Source organism: Cicer arietinum, chromosome 8 (assembly GCF_000331145.2).
Source record: "Cicer arietinum cultivar CDC Frontier isolate Library 1 chromosome 8, Cicar.CDCFrontier_v2.0, whole genome shotgun sequence".
NCBI classification, from domain to species: Eukaryota; Viridiplantae; Streptophyta; class Magnoliopsida; order Fabales; family Fabaceae; genus Cicer; species Cicer arietinum.
The window spans coordinates 27,681,422-27,706,354 of NC_021167.2; the positions used below are offsets into that span (position 1 = coordinate 27,681,422).

A 24,933-nucleotide genomic window follows, 5' to 3' on the forward strand; every position below is an offset into this window, starting at 1 on the left:
ATTTGTTTTAAGTTTTCCTTCCTAGTTTCAGATATGTTTTAAGTCTTTTTCTTTCGAACCACATGCATACAACTTGGCAATTTATCCCAGATACACTGGCCCCATCTTTGTCCCAGATGTATTGGCCTTGCCTTTCTCTCCTTGAAGCATGTCTCTCTCTCCTTGAAGCAAATTCAAGTTTAAATATTTTGAGTCTCTGATATTATTGGTTTGAAGCTTCCAAATGCAGTTTTTTAGAAGGACAGACCTTGCTTTGTTCAACTGCTTGCCATGAATTTCTCTCACGCTGATGATCATTCCGGCTATCTGGCTAGCTGTATTTATAGCAATTCTCTCCGACTTCACCTGCATCCCTGAGTTGCCTTTCCACCTTTTTTTTATTATTTTGCGGAGCAAAACATTGTTTTCTTGTAACAAGCTAAAACTTAGTAAGTTTTAGCTTGAGGGGGAGTGTCAGAATATTAGAAAATATCTTATAAGATCTTTTATATTATATTAGAGTATCTTGAGTTATTTCTTAGATCAATTTATAATCATAGAGATATCTTAGAATATCTCTCATTATTATTATGATTTATTTCTGATTTAGGATTGAGTTTATGTTTCTCTATAAATATAGATTATTATTGAGTCTTTTGTAATCAAGTCAGCATTAAGCTATTTTCAATAATATTCAAACCTTTATTATTTTATCTCCTCTTTTTCTCTAAAATCCCACAACTTCAACAGAAACTAAAAATTTATTATGTTGGAAAACAAAGGCTTGAGAAAATGACACGTCATTGGAGGAAGACTTTTCTTAAAATAGATAGACTAGTCGTTGTGACCCATGTATAAAACACCAGAGCTAAAAATATTTTGGCGGGAAGCGGAAGCTTAAGGAAATATATTTTTCAGAATAGGTAGACACGAGTAATTTGATCGAACAAAAAAAAGTTTCATGATTGAGTCCTAATTGTAATTACATAGTGTTGAGAAGAGTTTGTACCATACATTGGGTCAATAGTGGTAGTAGTGTCAAGGTGGTTTTGTAAATCCAGCCGTCAAATTTAGAGTTCTTATCGGATAAATATTTTTCAAAATCAACCGATAGTTTGAAAGTTACTATGATATAGATCATATCTGTAAATATTGACATCAATCTATAATCATTTCCTATGTCATTACGATTAACGTGGACGGTGTAATTCTATATAATGTTAAGCTTGACGTATCTTGATGATATATGAAATGATTATAGATTAATGTCAAACTTTTATATATGTAATCTATATAATAGTAACTTTCAATCTAATGCTAGATTTTTATAAATATTTATTAGATAGGATGTTATAGAATGAGTATAAATGTTAACGTAACTCTTCGGGTATAATTTATCCCTCCTTTTTTATATATATATAGTAATAAAACCCTAAAATGGCAGATGTTGTAAAGCATATTTTTACAACATCTGAAATATATGAATTATAGACATCCTTGGTTGTTGATAAACATGCATCAATTATTTTGAAATATAGCATTACCATTATTATTGCCCTCAATGTCACCAATATTATTGATATTAATAATAACTCCTCCTATTTTATTAGGCCATTTTCTTTTTTCATCATCATACTCAATCTCATACTGCTGTCCGTTCACACCAATGCGCTGCCTCCTCTGAGTTTCAGCAGCACAATGAGGACATGCAGTCCACTTCCAAGTCCATGTTCTTGATACTTGTTGAAACATTTGAAGCAATGCAAAAGAAGGGTGTTGAGAAGGACCCTTCACTGAAACATCCAAACCATTATTCAACAGTCTAATATCTACCACTATTGAAAGCGCAACATCATATTTTTTTCGAAGAATCAAACTTTGACTACTAACAGCATAGTAGTGTGCCACAGTCACTGCACCAGGATTTTCAAGTCCACTCTTGCACTTCTGCTCAACCACTAAAAGATTCCCCTCATTTTCACTCCCATGGTATAAAACATCCGTTTTTGTAATCCCTCCCCAATGATTCCTAGTCTCGTTAACAAATTTTTTTTCATAACCTCTGTGGCCATTGATTTTAATTTGATTAAGAAGATCTCTTTTATGTCTATTTATATAGAATGAAATAAATCCAGGTCTCATGACTTTGAATGCTAAGTACTTGGCGTCACCATCTTTGTCATACATTTTTTTTAAAACGAGTTCAACGGATGACAAACCTATGTCGTATGACACCATCCATGTCTCCCACCTTCCATCTTCCAGGTAAAGATCTTCTCTTCTAGATAGGATTCTTGCATTAGTTCCCATGTGTGTGTACCCGTTACTGGGAAGACTATTTCCCATGTTATTTTTGTCTCAATTTTTCAGTTTTTAAAGAAAATGATTCCTAGTAATCCAGATTTTATTTGAAAGGTAAGTAATGTCTGACAAGATATTTATGAATATATGTTTGCACCACTTTTTTTCCAGTAAATTTGCACAAGAACCTGGAATACACAACTCCACAAACTGGAAGTAACTAGTTACATACTTACATACCTTGACTAGGTCGACCGGAAGAGAGGAGACTTGAATATTAATTAGGACCAATGAAAGTTATACATATATAAATGACAATAGAAAAAATGTAGCTGCTAATTCTTTTCCTGTCTGGTTATTATGGTTCGGCTTGTTTGGGAAATTTATAAATGCAGAGTATAGAATATAGAATATTTGCACTGTCTCCTCAAAATATTATTTGCAGGCGTTATTCTTCAGCAAGTTTATTTTATTAATAATTAGATGGCATCTAATTCCCGTTCATATCTTCCACATCTATGCTGCTTTTTTCTGTCTTCACTTTTTCATGCCTAATGTTCTTTCTTTAGAACAAAAGTGTTAATAATTAGTTAGTGTGTTATGTTAATAAGGGAAGTTGAACTCATTTCGATGATGTTATTGCTTTTCTTTTGTTCGATTAGTTTAATTCTTCTCTCTAGACATCCATGCCATAGCAGTAGTTTAATTTATCATACTAAACAAGGCTGTTGTCCAAGTAATGAGGAATTAATTTGGTTCCCTTTAATTTAAATAGATAGTAGCATGTGATAGAAGCATGGAAACTGAATATTTATTTTGTTGGGAAACGAAAGCTTAAGAAAATGGCACGTAATTAGAGGGTGGCTTTTCTTAAAATTGATAGACTAGTAGTTGTGACCCATGTATAAAACACCAGAACTAGAAATATTTTGGTGGGAAGCAGAAGCTTAAGGAAATATTTTTTTAGAATAGATAGACAAGAATAATTTGATCGAACAAAAAAAAAGGTATCAAAATAAGTCCTAATTGTAAATTAAAAATAAAAAGTGTTGAGAAGAGTTTGCACCATACATTGGGTCAATAGTGGAGGTGAAGAGACAGTGGTAGTAATTGTCAAGGTGGTGAACAGACATTGATAGTGATATGGCTGAGTAAAGAATCTGTTTTTTTTGTAGTGATACATTGCACCATTCATTTCGTAGTGCTTGTTAATGGGTATTTTTCTTATGATATATGCTTATTTTTTGATATTGACTACCCAGTTGTTGGATTTTAGATAACATTTGGAATATTTGGTTGCTGTTCTTTGTGCCTTGATAATCATATGGAAAGTTTTCATCTTGTGGTTCGGCTTAGGGGAAGATGGGGAGGGTATTGTAGTAAAATCAATCCAATGGTGTGCTAGTGTATGTTGATTTGCAATGAAAAAAGTTTATGGATGAATTTAGTTCTGTTTTTCTTTTTAATCTAAGAATATTTATTTTAATTCCACATTGTGAAAGTCATGTTTCTTTTTGTGAATTGATTCATGTGAATCAGGCAGAGAATTCTTTTGGGGATGTGAGCAACAAAGTAGTAGCTGACTTTGGATGTGGTTGTGGTACTTTAGGCATTGCCGCTGCCCTTTTGAGCGCAGAGTAAGTTGCAGCCTGCTTTTCCGGAATCTTTCATCTGTTTGTTTCATTTTTGTTTCTTAGTTCTCTACTTTATTTTATGCTACGTAAGTCCAAACTGAGACTGACATTGCTTGAATTTGTATTTTCCTAATCTCCGAATTATACATCGCTTTGCATACACGGTCACTTAGAGTCCCTCCTTTCTAAATCGAATACCAAGCTCAAGGATGAAAATTTGAATTTGTGTTTATTAAATTTGTGCTTCAAATTATATATTACTGTAATAATTCTTTTGATTTGTGTTAGCATTGATCAGACATGTTTTTGGCATTGATATTGATCCAGAATCGCTTGAAATAGCATCCCTTAATGCCGAGGAACTCGAGGTATTGTCCTTACACTGATTATATTGGTTAATGAATGCTTAGGTTTCATTATAACCAGATCTCTTGTTGTAGAGAAAGAATAATAATGCTCATTTCGTATTGATATCTTTTGTCAGAAGCAATATTTATGTTAAAGTTTGCCACTACTAACTGATACACACTGTTCCTTTGTTATCCAACTAAAATTGCAGCTGGATATCGATTTTATTCAGTCTAATGTTTTGGATTTGGTTTGGAGAGGTATTTTCAACATCATCTTTGTACTTTGATAGTATGATATCATTGCATATAATATATAATATGATCACGTTGGTACACTTTTGCCAGGTCCAATTGTTGATACAGTTATAATGAATCCTCCATTTGGAACTCGTAAAAAGGGTGCAGATTTAGATTTTCTTTCTGTTGCCTTGAAGGTAAGCAATAGCAAGGATGCTGGTTATTATAATATAAAGTATAAACATATGACTAATGAGAACTATACCTTTGTTCCATATTTTGTTTCGTCAGGTTGCTTCTCAAGCTGTTTATTCTTTGCATAAGACTTCAACAAGAGATGTAAGTCATTGCAACTTAAATTATAGTTTTTCAAACGAGTATTTTTTTTTGTCTCAACCCTCCGGTTTCTAAGGGAAAAAGACTTAGCCTCTGGTGATCCGGGTTTCAGTTGAGGTAAGTAAAGTCTAGCCAAGGATTGTTTTAGCCAGAGTTCAAATTCGAGTACTCCCGATCAATTCGACCTTAACTGAAGCTCATTAACAAGCTTTTGCATACTAGACTCATTTTTTAAAAATGTAATTAATTTCACCATGAACTATCCCCCTTCTTTTTTATGTTAATACATTCTTAAATACATACTATATATAAGCTTCATGCTGAAGAATTTTAGAAGTTTATTTCATAGAGAGAAGCTTTCCCCACAAACTTAGAAATTGAAAGATAGTGGTTGAAAAACTTGGCATTTACTTTGATACATGTAACCAACTATCATAATTTCACCGAGGTTAATTTTCAGACCATCACCAATGTCTTATTTTCCTAACCGATGGTCTTTTTATTCAATTAATGCATTTGCATGTATAATTCTATGTAGCTGCTTCTCAACAGCAAGAGTGAAATTTTCCCTCATATGTGACAATACCATGTGTTAATTTTTCATCTGATTGCAGCATGTGAAACGCTCAGCTTTAAGGGATTTCAATGCTAGAAGTGCTGAAGTTATCTGTGAGGTGAGTGCAGTTTTGTTACATATCAGTATTTGGATATTTCTTAGTCCTATGGTAAAAGTTAATATTTGTATACAAGACTATAGACTTGTTGAATGCATCAGTGTAGCGCGCATGCGGCACATAACATATATTCATTTCTTTGTCACAAACACAAGATTACTTTAAGTATTGTTGAAAGATTAGTTTTCTTATTCCGGTTATTTTGGACCTTTATCATATTGTGAAATCTTATTTTGTTTGTGATTTTGCAGCTTCGGTATGATGTACCAAAATTGTACAAATTTCATAAGAAGAAAGAGGTTGATATTGCAGTTGACCTATGGCGATTTGTACCTGCAAGTCATCAAAGCAGAAGCATCTAGTGCATACATAATTTGTGTTATATTGCAATAGATGATAAGATTGGAAATTAATGAAGAAATTTTTGTTATGTACCTATTTAAGAAAGATATTTATGTGTTTTTCCTCTCAGTCTCTTACAAGCTCTTGTTTAGACTGGTTGATTTCTCATTGGTAATTGAGCACAACTTATAAATTGTTTATGTCATCAAATTAGGGTTTTTTTTTCACTCAATCAAATTAGGCCCTTGAATATTGAAATGATGTCTTCTAAAAACATTATTGCCGAATTAATGATTTTTTTATTAACAAATTAATAATTCCATGACAACATTATTACCAAATTTTTCTTTTTGATGAAGTTGATGACAATAATTTGGAGAAAGTGCATCGAATGATTATTATAGTGACACTTCATCTTTAAAGGACTAATTTAGATATTAAATAAAAAATTAAAATATTCATGTGAATGAAGTTAATGACAATATTTAGCAAAAAGTCCATTAAATGATTATTATTTTAGTGACACTTCATTTTTTATAGGGATTAATTTAGAGATTAAAAAAACTTAAAAGATTAATGTGGTAACATTATAATCTTTGAAAGAATAAACTGATAATCTACTTAAAAATTATTGAACTACATTTAGTGAAAATGTGATGAGGTAATCAATTATTCAAATTGATGATTAACATTTACATGAGAAGTAATAAGTGTCAAGAATTAATAATGAAACATACATAGAATTCAAAACTTAATGAAACTTGTAAATTAAAATTGCATCAACTAATAATTTCAACACATAAACCACAGAGAATTACACAAAATTTAGTCCTCATGTATCTTCAATACAGATACAGATCAGTAAAATGTGACCGCGCCTAATGAACATTCGGTTATTTCGAAGAATCAGATTTCTGTTTTCAAAATTGATCTCACTCTGCAACATTAAATTGTCTTGAAAATCACTTATTCTGGTATTGTTGTTTCTTTTTCAAATGTCTCTCCGAGCGTGAATCGAACAAAACGCCGCACTTTAATGTTCTCTCCGATGGCAGCTATACTTTGTTTAACCAAATCTTTCACTAACACACTGTCATCCTTAATGAAAGGCTGTTCTAGAAGAGCAAGCTCCCCTAGTCTCTTCGAGATCCTTCCCTCGACAATTTTTTCTCTTATGTTCTCGGGTTTCGAAGCAAGGTCTTCTCTTTGCATTTCGAGTTCTTTTTCCTTCTTCACAATTGTTTCTGGAATGTCTTCGATCGATACAAACTGTACTTGTGGAGAAGCCACAACTTGCATTGCGAGATCATCCACCAACTCCTTGAATTTCTCGCTTCTGCCAACGAAGTCAGTTTCGCAGTTAACTTCGATTAGAACACCGATGCGTGAGTCGTGAATGTATGAACCGATTCTTCCTTCAGCTGCCAGCCTTCCGGATTTCTTGTCAGCAGTTGAGAGACCCTTTTTTCGGAGATATGCTTGCGCCTTTTCAAGATCCCCTCCAGTTTCAGCTAGAGCTTTCTTACAGTCCATCATCCCCGCGCCAGTTTCTTGCCTTAATTGCTTAACCAACGAAGCCGATACCGCTACTGTCGGTTCCCTGCAACACAACATTGTACAATTTAAGACTTGCAGAAACAGAAAACACACTCTCTTCCTCTCTCAATGTTTCTAGTGTAAAATTGTCTAACAGACACTCACACCTTTAGGTTAAGTTTGACCTATACCAAAAATAATTCATAGATCATATGTAATTGTTAGATCAACAACCTCGGTTCAAAAAAATTAATAGGAAAAATGCAAACAAAACCACACAAGATTTGATCACGGACTTTGGCCAATTGTATCTATGTGTCCAACTGCAAAGTAGATGTAGTTCCTTTCTATTATTCGAGTCTAGGGTTATTCATTACAACTTGTGTTTAAAGATTATGGATCAACATACATGTTTGGTTGAGCGGTGGACAACTGTCACCACGAGTTTAGAGGTTTTCTACCGTGATTTTTAGAAGCTTTGATGTATAAATTTTGGTTCACCGTGATTTTGGTATTTTCCAAACACAAAGTCTACTTTGGCAATTGGCATTGTTATGAAAATTTTAGAATGTTTATGAATTTTAACTAATGCACATTCCAAAAACCTATAACCTAGTTATAAAAATTAAATGACTCAATAACAAGTAATAATTCTTAAATTTGCTTACTTTTGTTCAGTCTCTTTGGCTTCTTCAGCAGCAGGCTCCTCTTTCACTGGTGTAGTCACTGATTTTGCCGCAGTTTGTGCGGCCACTTCAGCAGCAAAATCCTGGCTTTTCTTTTCCAAACCCTCTCCGAGGTTGAACCGCACAAACCTCGTAACTTTAATATTTTCTCCAATAGTTGCAATTGTCTGCTTGACCCAATCCTTTATTGTCACTTTATCATTCTTAATGTAGGGCTGCTCAAGCAAGGCCAGATCCTCAAGTCTTTTCCTTATCCGTCCTTCAACAATCTTCGCTCTTATTTGCTCCGGTTTCGACACAAGATCTTCTTTTTGCATTTCTATCTCTTTTTCTTTGTTCACGAGTTCCTCAGGAACGTCTTCAGTAACAAGATACTCTACTTGAGGGCACGCAGCCACTTGCATGGCTATATCGTCAACAAGCTCTTTGAAAATATCACCTCGGGAGACAAAATCAGTCTCGCAGTTTACTTCGACCAAAACACCGATCCTGCTGTCGTGGATGTAAGAACCTACCCTTCCTTCAGCTGTTGCTCTGGCTGCTCTCTTGTCTGCACTTGCTAAGCCTTTTTTCCTAAGAAACTCTTGTGCTTTGATAATGTCCCCTTCACTCTCTGATAGGGCTTTTTTGCAGTCCATCATTCCAGCTCCTGTTTCTTCCCGAAGTTTCTTCACAAGTGCTGGTGATATAGTTGCTGCAATCGAAAGCGGGGGCAGAACAGACATTAAACAATTAGAAATTCAAAGATAGATCAAAAGGATGGGAAATCAAGAAATATTTTTAACTCCACAAGGCAATGCCATTGATGATTGATCAACATGGAAGTGCATTGGTTGGTTCAAACTCCGAGTAGGAGCAAGGGAAAATATATAACCAATAAAAATTTGTTATACACATAAGAGTTTAATTTCTATAGATTGCCACTGTCAAAAGTTTTATTCTATCAACAAATCGAAATCAATCATATGCATGACTTGTGGAGTAGTTACTAGTGAGGATCAAAGTCAAACTTTTTTTCTAATCTGAAGATTATGGTTGATTGATAATGTAAAAAATCTTTACACTAACAGTGAATATGAATGAAATTTTATACATAAACAATATAAAAGATGGGAAAAGAGGAAGTATAAACGATTACGAAATGTATAGCTAGTTATATTCCATCACAACTACATTATCCATGCAATCCATCCTATAGCATGTACTCCACTTCATCACAAATTTACTTCAGTTTGATACAGAAAAATGAGACTTGTTATATATAGCGAATAAGATGAAATTTATTATACCTTTGCTCAATCCTTCATCTGAAGCAGTAATGCCAGTTTGTCCATTAGAATTCGATAAGGTGCTGTCTGTCTCGGATGCAATTGCAACCACTTCATCTTCAACTTGTTCTACAACAGGTGTTTGTTCTTGCACTTCTTCTTTGATGTTGTCAATGGTATTTACAACTTCAGTGGCAGGACTTTCAGGAGCAGGAACTTGATCGCTTTCTTCTGTTCCATCTGTTGACAGAAGATTCACAGTTAAAGAGAAATCCTCCATTTTGCAAATAAGCAAACTATGATGATGTCAAATGCTTCGGTTTTATGAAATCGATTGATTGGTCAGGCAAGGAGGATTTGAAATTGAATTAAGAATAACCTTCATTCAAGCTTCCCTCAGGAGACAAATCACCATTCTCATTGTTCTCTGGAACAGCTCCAACACTGTCATCTACTGGAAATGCAAAGGAAATATTATTTAGTAAATTAATCAGCATAACACTTGAACATGCATCTTATTGCATACAATATGTATGATTTTAGTTGAAATTTCAGAAAAAGGAACATAATTGGTATTTCCATATGTAAATACAAATGAAACAGACAAGAACCTGCTATTTCTTGGGGAGCTGGTGCACTTGATGTAATGTCTGATTCTGTAACAGGCTCAATTGCATCACTGGCTAACTGTGTTGCAGCTGCAAATTCTTCGGTTACATTTTCTATTACATTTTCATCGGCTACTTCAATAGGCGAGTCAGTTTTTACATCGCTTGCTGCAGTATCTGTCTGAATAACTTCCTCGATAATTGGAACTGCAGCAGATAAATCCTCTTCGGGAGCCAACGTTTCAGAAACCGCCTCCGTTTCCTTAACAGTGGCACCATTTATACTTCCTTGGTTGCTTTCATCGTCTGCAACAGTTGTTGAGGAACCAACCGATGAACTAGCTCCCACAACATCTTCCTCAGTTTTAGAGATATCAACTTCAGCACTATCTGTTAACGCAGAAGAAACATCGTCTGTTAACTCGACATCTCCCTTACTTTCTTCCGATGTTTCTGTAGTTGACGATTTTTTAACTTCGCTCTGAATTTTCTCCCTCTCATCCAGAAAAGCAGAAATATCCTTATTTTTACGAAAAGCCAATACAAAAGGGTTTGTTGCAACATCAACACCCCCTTGTTGTGCAAGTGCCTTGTCCAATTCCACAACAGCTCCTTCCTTCTTCATAGTCAATGTCGCTTGTCCTCTCGTGATACGCAAAACTCGTACACTAATTTCTTGACCGGTCTCCAACGAAGATTTTCCCATTATATTCCCAAATCCATCGTCGTCTTCTTCAGATAACGGTAGAAATCCTTCCTCTCCTTCAGGAAGAGATATAAAAGTACCGCTCCTCGTCATATTCTTCACCGTACCCTGCAACTCCTGACCAACGACAAATTTTGTGTTTTTCTTCATGCCATCTCTCTTTGGACCAGATTTTGAAGAGTCTCTTCTCCCAGGGCTGGCTTTCTCTGCATTGATTGGTCCATCTTTACGTTGCTTACCAGTGTCGGTATTTTCGCGCATAGAGAGAGATATACGTTGAGTTTCAGCGTTCACTTCAATCAGCTTCACCTTCACTTCTTGTCCTACAGAAACAACGCTCGAAACATCCTTTACATAGCTATCGCTCAACATCGAAATATGAACAAGTCCGTCCGTGAAAGCTCCAAAATCGACAAAGGCACCAAATGGCTGGATAGATCTTACTTTTCCTGTAAAAGCAGCCCCTGGAATCAAATCCTCGTTCTTTACAGGAGGCATGTCACTTTTCCTTGGAGGTCTCGAACGTTTGACGGCTTTGGTAGAACTAGTGTTTGCATCAGACTTAGGAGACGAATCTTCACTTGTTCCTACTTCATCTGAAGGAGATTCACTAGGAACTTCATCTGCAACAGGTGAACCTGACTCCTCCACAGGTACTTCAATTTTTGTGGCTGATACGGAGGTACGAGAAATTTTGCGATAGGAGCATATCGTTTTGTTCTGTGGAAACACTCCACTGACAACGAATGGAGGAAGGAGAAATCTCCGAGTTGACGATCCATGTTTTAAAGAACTCCTTGAAAAATTGAATCTAGTTAAGGTGTTGTTCTTCCTTGTCGAATAGGCAACTCCAGGAATAATCGAAGCATTGCCAACGGAGCATGATATTATCGGATTCATGTTGGGTTGAATATTGAAACTTAGTTAATTTTCAGGATCAGTTCATCTTGTATCACCTTCATAGAATATGCAAAGAATATCAAAAGATGCAGACTCAGTAACAAATTTAATACCTAGGTAGCCATCATAATGATAAGTTTGCATACCAAAATTGCATAAACACTGACACAAACTACTCCATTTATGAACATCAATGTCCCCACAAAACATATCATGAACAATCGCATCTTTGTACAAATCGCACGCAAATACAAACAAAAACTACATTGCAATGAAATGTCTTCATGAAAATTACTAAAAATGAAATTTACCACAACAAAGATGGTCAATAAATTAATCGACACGACAAATGCTAAGAGCATATGGCATTTCCATGACTTCAATCATGGATGTGGATTTGCTGCAGTCAGCAATCCACGCATTCAGTGTGTTGGTGATCATTGAATCGAAATCGAACGGTTCATATTTCAAGCTCAGTATTTTAATTTTTTTAAAAAGATTAAAATCTGTAATAATATTTGAACCGTCCAATCTCAATTCAACAGTTGCCAACACACTGAATGTGTGAGTTTGCTGACTATAACAAATTCATATCTAAAAAAACTTCATGCTGAAAATAAAAGCAAATACAAATTTAAACCCTCACCAAACAAATTATAAAATACAGTCTAAAATGCAAACCATATTGAACCCAAAAAATTAATCACCAAAAAAATAAATTTCAAATTTCAAACTCATTTCATGAAAACACCACATTCATAAAGATAATTGGCTGAGTCCATGAAACCTCAAAAGAACTTTTTCAAAATTAAATAATCACCTTATTGAATTAACTTCAAGAGAGCATTCTATTTCAATTTCACAAGCACAGTGTTAACTTAAGTCCAAACTTCAAAGTTCAATTAACCAATTTCAATTTCAATTATCAAGAAAGTAAAGTGAAATAAACAATTAATTCTAAAAATCTTCACAGAAAAACAAAAGACACTTCATGGTTTGAAGTAAAAACTATACCTTGTAAACTTCAAAAACACAATTGAGATGAAATTTGAAGTGTAAAATTTGAAATATTTTGGTGAAAATGGAAAAGAGTAATGATGATAGAGAGTGAACGTGGAAGGAAGGAAATGAATGGAGAAGCTTTAAATCCTTATCTTAATTTTTTTTTCAGTTGAGAAACAAGACAACGTTGTTTTTCTTTGTCTTTGTTTTTTTGATAAACCAAAGGAAACTCCGAAGCTGAGGTTCGGTTTAAGTCTTGTTTAGAGACCCATGTAGTTGGGCTTCAAAGCCCATATTACTAACAACATACAAAAATTATACTCCTTACCCCTACCCTTATGATATTTTATCCAAACTACTTATTTTTAAATTCTTTTTTTTACTTCCACTAGATTCCATTCATTTTTCATAAAACTTAAATTTTAAGTTTTTTAAACACAAATGTGTATTAAAACTTAAATTTGAGTATAGTGAAATACTAAAGTATTTTAAGAAGTTCAAAGTTTAAATTTTTCATAACAATATTTTGTTTTGAAAAATTCAAATTTATGTTTTTTTAAAATAAATTTGTATTTCGAAAAACTCAATTTAATGTTTTTTGGAACATAAATATGTTCTAGAAAAATTAAACTTTAATTTTTTGAAACACATTTATATTTTAGAAAACTTAAAATTTAAGTTTTCTAGAATACATTTGCATTTCATAAAATTTATTTTAAATTTTCTTATATTAATTTTTGGATTAAATAAGTTTTTTATGTTTATAAAATTTTGTCCCTGTAAAAAAAAATCATAGATACCAGTCCTTACAAAATAATTATGCAAATAATTTTAACTTTAACTGGAATATCAATATATATTTTTAAATGTTTTTTTGCAGACATGCTTATAACACTATAAAAAGTTTATTCACAAAAAATAAACTCAAATTTTGATTTCTAGATCCATATTCTCAGTATTTTTATTTTGAGTATATGACATTTAAAAAATTCATATTTAATTTATATCAATTTTAAAAAATTTAAATATGTGTGGATGGACTTTTAATACTATTCTAAACATGTTTGAAAAGAATTACTCAAAAAGATGGATGTTTCATTCAAGGAAGCACTAAACACAACTTATAAAAAAAAATTATAAAAACTAAATTTTCTTTTATAGAAACTTAAAACAAAATTTCAAAATTTTATCAAAATTAAAATCTTATTCAACCTTTGATTTTTTTTTTCAACATCAACACTAACACTGTGGAAATCTTCCATGCATACCATCTAGCAAGTTTTTTTATTGTAATTTTTTGGTTTTTTCTAAAAAGGTAAAACGTGATTTAGTAAAATATGGGGTGTGAATATAATTTTAGAGGTGTGGAGTATAATTTTCACGACACACATTGGATTCTAAATGGAAAATTAGGCCTTAAATGCATGAATGAGAATTTCTCCTTATTTTAAATCAATTTAATTTTTATCAATTTAAATATAATTTCACTTTATTTAAAATCGAATATCTAAATAAAATCATTAAACTAAATACAACTTATTTCTAAATAATTTTGCTTGTTTGGAGAGGTTTAAATGATAGGAAAATGTTTCTCATTTGGATAATATGTGGAAACTTCTCAATACTAGTTCTTTGATTGCTCTATATACAATTAAGTGTGGGTAGCTGGGTTGGTTGGGCATTAGTCCCATGTTAAATATTTGTTTGGTTTGTGTAAATCAATTTATTGATTTAGTGTTTCAATGGTAAAGTGATTTGAGGACAACTTTATACTATATGACTTGTTTGCATTTGGAACATTTGAAAAATAAATAAAAAATTAAAAAAAATTGTCAAGAGAAAAACAAAGTCAATGAAATATTTGATTAGGTTATATTTTATTTATCTTCTTAAATTAAGTCTAAATCTTCTAATTTTCCTTTCAATTTTCATCAATGAAGTGTAAATTTTTTACTTAAAGTTATACTTTTGATTTTGGATTTTGTTTTTCCGACAATGTCAATAGATAATTTGTCTTCTATCAACACAAAGTAGCTTTTGTTTATATATATATCAATATCAATATTTTACCACTAATTTGACATTTAAAATACTAATAAAAAACAATTAATTATTCACTTGTTTATTTTTTAATATAGAGATACGTAGTCAACTCAAAAAAGTTGAGGAAGTAAAGTGTCAAAGTTATTAAGTAAAAATAACATTTTAATATTGCAAATAGAAGGAAATTTATCAACACGTGCTGAAAACAAATTTTGCAATATTTAAATTTTGCATCAGCTTGTATATTCACACTTGTTAGGCAAGTTCAGACAGTGAAAGAATACCAAAAATAAATAAATAAGTATAATTATAAATTATAATACTTGGTGTGAGCTCAGCACCTACAACAAATAAAATATGAAATAATGGAATAAATAATTTAGTTATTTTATATCTTTAGTAGGATCATTCAACAAGAGGTTTGTAAGAAGAAAATTATGTGTATGAAAATCAGAGTTTAATTTCATTAAGAGTCTTGGATTTTTTTATGGCTGCATACATATTCAAAACGTGGGGGAAAGAAAAAAGAAGAAAGTTAGTATTTGTATAATTAAGAAGACACATAGTAAGCACAAAGAAATTGATATATCTTTTTTAGTAAAAAATATATTAATGACATTCCTAGCACAAATCGTGTTAAAAATGATAAAAATCAAAGTTAAAATATACTATTAATCACCTATTAAAATTACAAAGGGACAGCACAGCTCGCAATCACATATATTGTAAAACTAAAATAAGGCTATGAATCCAAATACTTTCAAGGGAGGCAACACCACAAATTAAAATCATAAATAAATTATTTATCTTTAACTTTAATCTATTTCCACGAAAGCATTTTTATCTTCTCTAGTATCAACAACACATTATACCCACAATGATTAAAAATAATAGAATTGCATACACTCCAAATCGATCATACACAAACCATTCAAATAGCTCTAAATTATCATGAACATCTTTATCCGACGAATGAAGACTTAGAAATTGAAATGCATGAGTCTCCCTCTCGTAATAAAAGGTACCAACCAAACCAAACTACTTCAGGTCCATCCAAACTGTCCCAAAAATAGGACATGTGAAAAACAAATGTTGAATAATCTCTTCTAACTCACGTCATGCAATGCATAACGGAGGTTTAGGTGATGCAATAGCTCTCACTGCAAGATTGTCTTTAGTAGGTCATTGAAAATGGACGGTTCTCCACACGAACACCAACACTTTTAGGAGAACTAATTTATTACAAACTATCGAATAAATCTGAGGTATTTCTTATGTCAAAGCATTGAAAAGTAGATTATATGTTTCCTTCACCGCATATTAACTTCCTTGTCTACCTATCCACAACCACCTATCTAAATTTTTTTCCTACAACACAATTTTATCTAATAACACGACACAATCTTACACCAACTCGTTCTCCCACTCAAATAACTCCCTCCTCCAACCATAATTGCACACCACATTACCTTCCCTAGTAGTCACCATATTTGTTGTCGATATTTGATTAACATTAGACATACTAAATAGACGCCTAAACCTCTCACAAAAAAGACATCCCATAACCCAATGATCTGTCCAAAAAGATGTATCCTTATCATTTCCTACGACTTTCAAAAATTTCTCAAAAAACCAATTTCTACTCCCTCCACCTTCACCCTCTAATATGGAATAAATAGATTTCTACCATAATGAATCTCTAATTGAACCCTCACATATATTACCATTGACAAATTCATACCTATAACTTAACACTTTAAACAAGAAACCCTCCCTGTTACTCTTCAACTATTACGAGCTATTATTCACAATAAATACAAATTGTCTCTGAATTTTTTTAATCATAATATACAACAGGCATAACAGTTCAAGTTAATAATGTCGCTGACCTATATTATGATAGTTCTCAATTGTGGTTATAGTGAATTCACGGCTATTCTATAACCGCCATAAATTAATGTTTACACACTTTGATAAATTTATGGGTCCGTCCCAACATATAAATAATTAAAATCAAGCTAGGAAGATTTGGTACATGATCCATGATCTTGAGAGAATTTTGGAAGATCCTTCCTGCTCATAATTTTCCTTCTCAAAATGATTGTGACAAAGCATATATATTCTCAATACCCAAATTCAAATAAACTAACCTTGGAAAGAGTACCACAATAATATTATTTATTTTTGACTATGATCAATATGTTGAGATTTAGGTTCAAGTCCCCGTGTGTGTAATGCATCAATAGATTAAAATAATTTGAGAATCTAATACAATAAGGTTGTTGCTGATTTGTGTTGATATGAAACATTGAAACTTAATCTTCACTTCCTTGGGTTTGCAACATGCATGTTTGAGTTTGCATGTGCCCACACAAATGTATAGTATAAGGTACTACCATATATTCCCTATCTCTTTCCACTTCCTTTTGTCTACGTTTTCTTATTTTTTTATATTATTACAACACATAAAGATGCACTAACAATCATTATATATTTGTTTCCATAATAATACATAAAAATCAAATCGGGTCAACATAATTATCCCTTGTTTTCATCCCATCATCATCATCGTCTACGAGGATTGGTATATGATGATTTCCTAGCTTTATTTGTTTTCTTAAATTACCTCTCATAAAAGTTAATATGGTATATCACGGGAGTTTAATGTGATTGTGTATTGTGTTAATATTGTAAAAAAAAAATGGATTTAAGTGTGAGTGATTAGTATTGTGTTAATATTGTAAAAAAAAAAGAAGGATCTAAGTGTGAGTGATTAGTTACACGTTGACTATAAATAGATTAAATGTTAGATTGTAAAATATTATAAAGTTTTATTGACAGTATAGTTAGGAGGTGTGTCATGTTGCTAATAATGAGTATAGCATGTGAGAGACTCATACTTAGAGGAAAATTGTTAGGTTCAAATTTGAGTAATTAAGTCATACATCAATTATGAATAAGCTAAATGTTAGATTCATAAGAAAGATAACTTATATACTAATGTCTTAAGATTTTGGGTGGAAATATGTCAAAGTCACTTGTGGTCCTGGAGCATTCGGTCAGTTGTTGCTCTTGCTCCCTTGAAATCCCCACAAGTGGTATATATAAGAGCTCTAGGTTGGCTTAGTGAAGGACACGAGTCTCTCACTTTCGTTGGTTGTAATGACGGTGCAAATATAGAATGTGAGAGACTCACACTTGAGGGGAGATTGTAGGAATCAAGTGTAAGTGGTTAGTCACATTATAAGTGAGGTGATTCATACATCAAACATATTGAGGTTTTGAGTAGAGATGTAGTGTCAAAAGTATTTTGTAGTCGTGGAGCATTTGACACATTGTTACTCTCGTATTTTGGATTCCCCAACAACTCTAGACTATATAGTTCAATTCCTTCTCATAAAGAAACCAACATAAACTGACACTTTTAAAAAAAAATTGAAAAATTGTATATAAGTACCATTCGGTGGTGACCTTTAAACATAGTTGAGATAGGCGGCCATCTGAGGTAAAAATATGTAAGACCGATTGATTGGGGTCTATGACATAGCCTATGATGGGCTCAGGCTATGCTAGGTTTTTTTTCTTCTTAATATAAGTTAGACCAAAGCTTTTTTAAAAGTCTATTTAATTAAAAAAGGTCAGGTTAAGGCAAATGAAAAATTCTTTTAAGTATACTAGACCGACCTACTTAATTAAATATAAATATATTTTTTATTGCTATTATTATTATTATTATTATTATTTATTTTTGTTAAATCATAAATTTGCTAATATTTTATGTAATTTAAATTGAATTAATGTTTGAAATATTTAAATTATTATTTTAAAATATAATTAAAATATGATGTAGTATAATATTAGATACTCCAAAAGATTTTTATAAAATAATAATGAAGTATGTTTTTCTATAGGTTTTCAGACATTGTCATGCTTCGAAAAAGGTCAGGTGAAATCTTAGAATTAGACCTTTAATAAATAGTAGGTCAGACATTGGTCTAACATTTTCAATATAGGCTAGATTTAGGTCTTGCAAAGTCTAGTTCGACCGAGAGATTACAACACAACTCGCATCCGCATATATCCACCCGAACATGTCCCGATTTGAACAGAGAAAATCTACTTTGATTGGGTGTGGATTTTCTCTGAAATTAAAACTAAGGGCGGTAATGAGTTTGGGGGTGTTGATATCCACTCGACATCCACTCTGTTAGTAATATTATTGTCATTTCTAAATTTTATATATATGTATATATTCAATATTTTTTAAATATTAAAAATTATAATCTCCTCTCTATATAAAAATATGATTTTAATATTTTTTTAAAAATTTATTATTGCATAATTATTATTTTTTCATTATATTAGTTATAATAAATATGGCTTTTAAATTTATTATTTTATATATATGAAATGATGTGGATGTAGGGTGGAGAAATTTGAACGTATCGTCGATGGAGATCATGAGGACTTAAATTACACCCCCAATAAAAAAAATGGAGACAAATTTGTTTTTTTTTTTTATGAGACAAAATTCGCATCCACCCTACATATTGTCATGTCTAGTTTGATCTAACCTATTTATACTCCTAATCACTATCAAAGAATACTCCTAATCACTTTCAAAGAGTAATTTTAGAGGGGCTAACAATTTTTTTCATGGTATTACTATAAATATGAAAATTGAAATATTAAAAAATTCCATCGTCAAAATTGCGACCATGTATTATGAAGTTGGGAGTATCTTATTGCAAGAGCTCGAAAATTTATTTCAATGTATTTAACAAAAAAAAAATACTATGACTAAAATATATAGCTTTGAATACACGTAATAAAAACTAGAGTTTGCTAAAGACACTTTTATAATTCATAATTTTTATGTATTATAGATCAAGTAATTGACCATGTTGTAGTAATTTTTAGTGTGCAACTCTACGAATACGTAATTGTGACAAATAATAAAGTGATATTAATTGAAACTATTTTCTTTATGAGAGGGAATTGTTTCTTCTTTTAATTTTGAAATAACTTCGAGAGTTGATAAATCCATCATGTATAGAGTTAGATCATCAAATAACTGTTTTTGTAACAATAAAACTAGTATTTAATATTGTTAATATTTTTATTTATAATTTTAATTTCTATTTATTCTATTGTAGTTACCAAATAGCTTACCTAGCATATTTTATGAAGATACTCCAATATGGCAATTTTAGACAACGAACCCAGCAAGAAAATGCATTATCAATCAATGATACTAATAAGAATCCAATATGTGAACAATGCTAATAATACTAACATTTTATGTTATAAAAAATTTGATATTCATTTCTTCTTTTTTAATTTAATTAATTGATAAATTAGTATAGTTTAAGTGTATGTATTTTCAATTCAATTACCGACTAGTTCTAAGTAGATGCATAAGTAGACACTTAAAACTAAGGTCAAGGATAAAGTTACTAAAATAAATTTTTTTTAAATAAATTTTATATTTAATAAAAAGTCTTCCAAAAATTTATTTACTAAGTTAAAATACGTACCTCATAAACTAAAATTAATATTATCGCAATAAATATTAAATCAATTGACATTCAAATCCACATTCTTATTATTTTAAAAATTAATATTATATGAAATACTTTATATTCTAAAAAGTCTGAAAAATAATTTTTAATAAAACATTATTAATTTTACTAAAATAAAATTATAAATTTAAAAATTTGATGTTAAAATTCGTAATAAGTCTCTACATGTGTTGAACCGACGTAACCGAAAATTAATATAAATAAGTAGTAACTTTAGGTCATCATTTAATTTCCATGAACCCAACCATAGTGTGTCCAATTGAAAATTATGAGAAGAAGAGGAAGAATGAAAAAGGTAATTAAGAAAAAGGGAAAAGAAAGGAGGCAGATCCCCAAATAACGTAAAAGCAACAAAATCTTATTTTTCTTTTTAATTGTAACACTTTGTATGATTCTAAAATCTGTCGTCTGCTTAAGAAACAAATGACATGTTTTTGTTGGGTTTTGTGGGGTTTCTTGTAATTTTCTTGGGTTCATATGTTTGGCCAATGATTTTGAGACTATTTTTATTTTCCACCAAACAAACAACTCATTAAATATATGACCCACTCCTCTTGAAAACAGGTCAAGAAGATCATTTTGTGTCCCTAACAATAATTACATTATTATATATAATTATACATAGAGTTGTGACACCTAAAAAGAAAATAGCTGTAAAATGGGTCATTTCATTGATATATATTTTAATATGGGTTAGGAACTAAAAAAGTATGTTAAAAACAATCGTGTCTTTTTGGCTCAATCTAATTAGTTTAAATATAAAATTGAGTGAGATGAATTAAGATATTAATAAGATTATGTTTGGTTTAATTTCATCGTGTATGTTAAAGATGAAAATAGGTTAGGTTGATTGATAAAGGTTTATGACTTAGTCTATGACAGATCTGTATTAAATTAGACTTTATTTTTATTTTTTATATATAAGACAAATAATATTTTTTAGAAGCTATTTAGTTTTAAAAAATTAGGTTAAAATCATTGAAAAAGTTTTTTAAGTCTATTGAATTGACTTATTTAATTAAATATAAATAAATTTATTATTATTATTATTATTATAAGTTTTTTTTTTTGTAAATCGTTAATTTGCTAGCATTTTTTATAACTTAAAGATAATGATTTACATAAATATTTGACACATTCAAAAATATTATTACAAAATAGAATTGAGATATGATATAATATAATTTGAATACTTTAAAATTTAATGTTAAATATTAAAATAGAACTTAAGTTCATTGATATGTTAACTTGTTTGTCTATTTACAAAAGTTTAACATCGAATGATGTAAACTTTCATAACGTAATAGTTAAATAGACTTTTAAACATGCTTTTAGATCTTGTTTGACAAGTAATATAAGTTAGGTTTAATAAGTCTTGCAAAGTTTAGTTCGACCCAACCTATTTTCACCCTTAATCTTTTGAAAAAAAATTATAAAAGTAAAAAGTTTTGAAAATTATTATCTATTTTAAAAATTATTTATAGTATATAAATTTATATTTATGTTACGTATAACGTTGAATTTATAATCATATACACTATCAAAGGCAAAATTACACGCACTCATAGTTTTGTATACATTCAACCACAATTTTTCTCAATTTAGAAGTTTCTATAAAACAAATTAGATATCTAAAACAATTAAAAATTGCTTAAACCATGAAGTTATTTTGAGTAACTCTTTTTTAAAATCATTTTTAATGGATTATAATTTTAAAATAGCAACTTTTATCATAGTAAATAAACACAAAATAACTTTTATTATTTTTAAAAAACCTATAAAAGAAATAGCATATAATTAATACAAATTATTAAATCTCAATTTTTTTTATATCTATAACAAAACAAACCTAAATAAAAATCAATAAGCACAATCTTTTTTTTTTTACAACAATAAACACAATCATTTCTAATACTTCAAAATTAAGAAACATTTTAGACTTATAATTCATATAATGAGCCAGTTAGTTACTGATTATAAAAAATAAAAATAAAAGAAATTTTAATACTCAATACTTTAGATATTCCTTTTTAATGATTTAAAAGAACAATAAAAATTTGTGTCAGTTAATGTACCGTAATAAAAATCATTTTTTTAAAAAAATATTTATTATAAAAATTATTTTCTAATAAACTACTAAAAACAGCTTCTTATTTCAACAGTTTACAAAAAACATTTTTTCATTTAAACAAATGAAACTTTGAAAAATGACTTTTTTATAAATAAATAAAAAGGGATTGTAATAAAACTGACTTTTTTGAGTAGGAAAAGTGTCTTTTAAAAATGACTTATTTATGGAATGTTACAGCTGTACGTGGCTTTTTAGATGAAGCCGTTCAGATGTACTATCAACTGAGACAAATTGACCGAAAACTTGGAAACCACATGCATAGTACTTCACTGCAAACCACATGCATAGTACTTGGAAACCACTAGTGGAACCTACTCTCTCCTCCCTTCTTTTTTTCAATGCACACCAATTTCTGTAATCTTCTTTGATTAATGTAATTTAAACAATTTTATAAAATTTATATTATGTATAATTTAATCCTATTTATATATTATATGATTGCTTAGATAAACAAGGATAAAAAGAGCCAACCTCTTCATCATCGATGATAGCATACGCATACCTCAATGAATATTTTAATAGAAAGAAAGTTTGAGCAAACATCTACTAAATATATTCAATCAGCAATATCATATGAGCAATAAATAAAGATGCAAATAAATTATATAAAATATCACTTGCTGCCTACCTTGTGGCGCGTGGCTACGGTCTATACTTATACAGCTTATATTAATCATTTTTAAATCAAGGACAATCACTTTCAAAGATAGTCTCCAAACTCCCAATAACAAAAGTACTTGGATTTCTTAACATGCAATCTTTATTTAATTTTTTTGAAAACTAAAAACATTAATTTAATATGTATTTTTTTATTTTGGATTTATTTAAAGGAATTATATAGTCTTTAACGCGTGATTATATCTAGAAAAATATATATATAGTCTCTCTCACATGACTCAAGAAAAATAATTGAAGCATGGAGAGAAGAAGAGAGAGATAAAGATCATATATAGAATCTATAGTCGTATATGTATAACTTAACATTGAAATCTAAACACAATCTGATCCAGCTATGCAATTATTCCTAAGTTGTGCTAGTAGCTTAAAAAAGAGTATTGGAGATCTCTTATTTCCTAGCAAGTGATCCTTACAAAAAAAAAAGTGGATGCAAGTTTTAAGGGATTTGCAAAGCAAAATCCACCTACCTTTTTTTTATCTATAATCTTAGCATAGCATAGAAGAAAGAACATGGATGGTAATTATTTTGGAGATTCAAACATGGGAAATGAAAGAGTAAGTGGATCTTCTTCAAGAAAAGGGAAGAAAAAATATAGTCAAGATAAACCAAAGCAACCACAAAGAGGATTAGGTGTTGCTCAATTGGAGAAAATTAGATTACATGGTGAAATGGCTTATAGTTATCATCCTCCTCTTCATAACCCTTATCCATCTAATTTTAACAATGTAAGTCTCTCAAATTCTTTCTCTCTATGCTCAAATCAAACTAATCTAGCAAAAAAATTTAAAATTAATTTTTTTATTTAATTTTTATTTTTAATTAGTTTTTACTTGGATTTGTGGAATTAATTCCATGGAGATAATTTTAATTTGTTTTTTAATTATGATCATGTAGGAAGATCCAAGAGTTCAAACACCATATTCATCAATACCATCATCTTCTTTTTCTTATTCATCTTCATCTACATCATACTCAACTTCATATGGCTTCCAACCAAATATTGTGGTATGTGTAATATTTTGGCTTTAATTTCTTGGATCCCAAATTTGTAGTTATGCTTTTACTTGTACTATATTTCCTTTTCATTCCTTTGTGATGAGTAGTTTTTCACATATTTTCATAATCAAATGTCATTTATGTCATGCTTAATTAGTAAACTTTGACTACAAAAACAAATATATTTCATGTGGGCTTTAATGTCCCCAAAGCAATCAAGGTAACTATTTTATTAACCCTTTAATTTTTCTTTCCTTTGAGTAATGACATGACATGATATATGATATGTATCATATTATTCAAAAGCTTATCTATAGCATATTCAATAACCCTAGAAATTTTATTTTTGGATCTCAACTAATTAACTCTTGTGGGTCTATGTTGGTTGAATTTGAAAGTTCAAGAATAATACTAACCCTAGGTGATAAGATATGATTGTGCTATGCTAGCTGAAAAATATCATCAAAGATTCAAAATTATACCAAAAATGGATTATTCATTTGCATCATCACTTTCATCATTACATTAGTTTTTTTTTTTTTTTTTATAGAAAAACTAAAATTAATTAAACTTTGACCATATACTAAAAGTTTCTATGTCAATTTACATGAAGTTTTTATAAACTCAATTGGAAAATATCATAAAACTATAAACTATCACACATAGCCACTAACCATGACCAAGATTGTATCTTTGCCATAATGCATCAATAAAATTAATGAATTAATTCTCATTCATAATTTTTTTGTTTCATACATTGCTCATAAAATTTAGTAAATTATATGCATGGCAAGATTGAGTATGGAGAATTGGATTATTTTAAGGTGTTATTAGAACAAATTAAGGCATCTTCTTGGAAATTCTTTTAAAGGACAAATTTAGTTTTTTTTTTTTTTTTTTTTTTTTTTAATTTTTTTTTTTTTTTTTGATTTTTAGTAAAAAA

General features: G+C 30.4%; 3 protein-coding genes across 4 annotated transcripts in view; 2 read left to right on the forward strand and 1 right to left on the reverse strand.

Annotated features, from left to right (window-relative positions):
- The window catches only part of LOC101504448 (uncharacterized), a 14,865-nt gene extending 8,883 nt beyond the window's left edge, over nucleotides 1-5,982 (forward strand). The window contains exons 3-9 of the mRNA XM_004512956.4: nucleotides 3,820-3,917; nucleotides 4,213-4,282; nucleotides 4,474-4,522; nucleotides 4,610-4,698; nucleotides 4,793-4,840; nucleotides 5,452-5,511; nucleotides 5,763-5,982. Of these exons, the coding sequence (XP_004513013.1) occupies nucleotides 3,820-3,917; nucleotides 4,213-4,282; nucleotides 4,474-4,522; nucleotides 4,610-4,698; nucleotides 4,793-4,840; nucleotides 5,452-5,511; nucleotides 5,763-5,873 (525 nt within the window). The 3' untranslated portion in view covers nucleotides 5,874-5,982. The remainder of the gene's footprint in view (nucleotides 1-3,819; nucleotides 3,918-4,212; nucleotides 4,283-4,473; nucleotides 4,523-4,609; nucleotides 4,699-4,792; nucleotides 4,841-5,451; nucleotides 5,512-5,762) is intronic.
- A 528-nt stretch (nucleotides 5,983-6,510) lies between these two features.
- Nucleotides 6,511-12,730, reverse strand: LOC101504765 (polyprotein of EF-Ts, chloroplastic). 2 transcript variants are annotated; one of them, XM_004512958.4, is made up of 6 exons: nucleotides 12,572-12,730; nucleotides 9,955-11,613; nucleotides 9,723-9,794; nucleotides 9,365-9,583; nucleotides 8,058-8,769; nucleotides 6,511-7,453 (listed from the first exon to the last, which is right to left on the reverse strand). In XM_004512958.4, the coding sequence occupies exons 2-6, from the start codon at nucleotides 11,555-11,557 to the stop codon at nucleotides 6,820-6,822; spliced, it is 3,240 nt and encodes a 1,079-aa protein (XP_004513015.1). In that variant the 5' UTR covers nucleotides 11,558-11,613; nucleotides 12,572-12,730; the 3' UTR covers nucleotides 6,511-6,819. The 2 variants fall into 2 exon arrangements, with proteins under 2 accessions (XP_004513015.1, XP_004513014.1); XM_004512957.4 differs by having other exon boundaries at nucleotides 9,723-9,797.
- A 10,448-nt stretch (nucleotides 12,731-23,178) lies between these two features.
- Nucleotides 23,179-24,933, forward strand: part of LOC101505305 (protein SPEAR3) — a 3,306-nt gene continuing 1,551 nt past the window's right edge. The window contains exons 1-2 of the mRNA XM_004512959.4: nucleotides 23,179-23,719; nucleotides 23,889-23,999. Coding sequence (XP_004513016.1) covers nucleotides 23,504-23,719; nucleotides 23,889-23,999 — 327 coding nt within the window. The 5' untranslated portion in view covers nucleotides 23,179-23,503. The remainder of the gene's footprint in view (nucleotides 23,720-23,888; nucleotides 24,000-24,933) is intronic.

What these genes read in the sequence shown, in the direction of transcription:
- LOC101504765 (XM_004512957.4), bottom strand. Translation starts at nt 11,557, where the DNA reads ATGAATCCGATAATATCATGCTCCGTTGGCAATGCTTCGATTATTCCT. An exon ending in TGAGGGAAGCTTGAATGAAG is followed by an intron (nt 9,584 to 9,722) that starts GTTATTCTTAAT and finishes TTCTGTCAACAG; the next exon opens with ATGGAACAGAAGAAAGCGAT. An exon ending in GCCAAAGAGACTGAACAAAA is followed by an intron (nt 7,454 to 8,057) that starts GTAAGCAAATTT and finishes GTTGTGTTGCAG; the next exon opens with GGAACCGACAGTAGCGGTAT.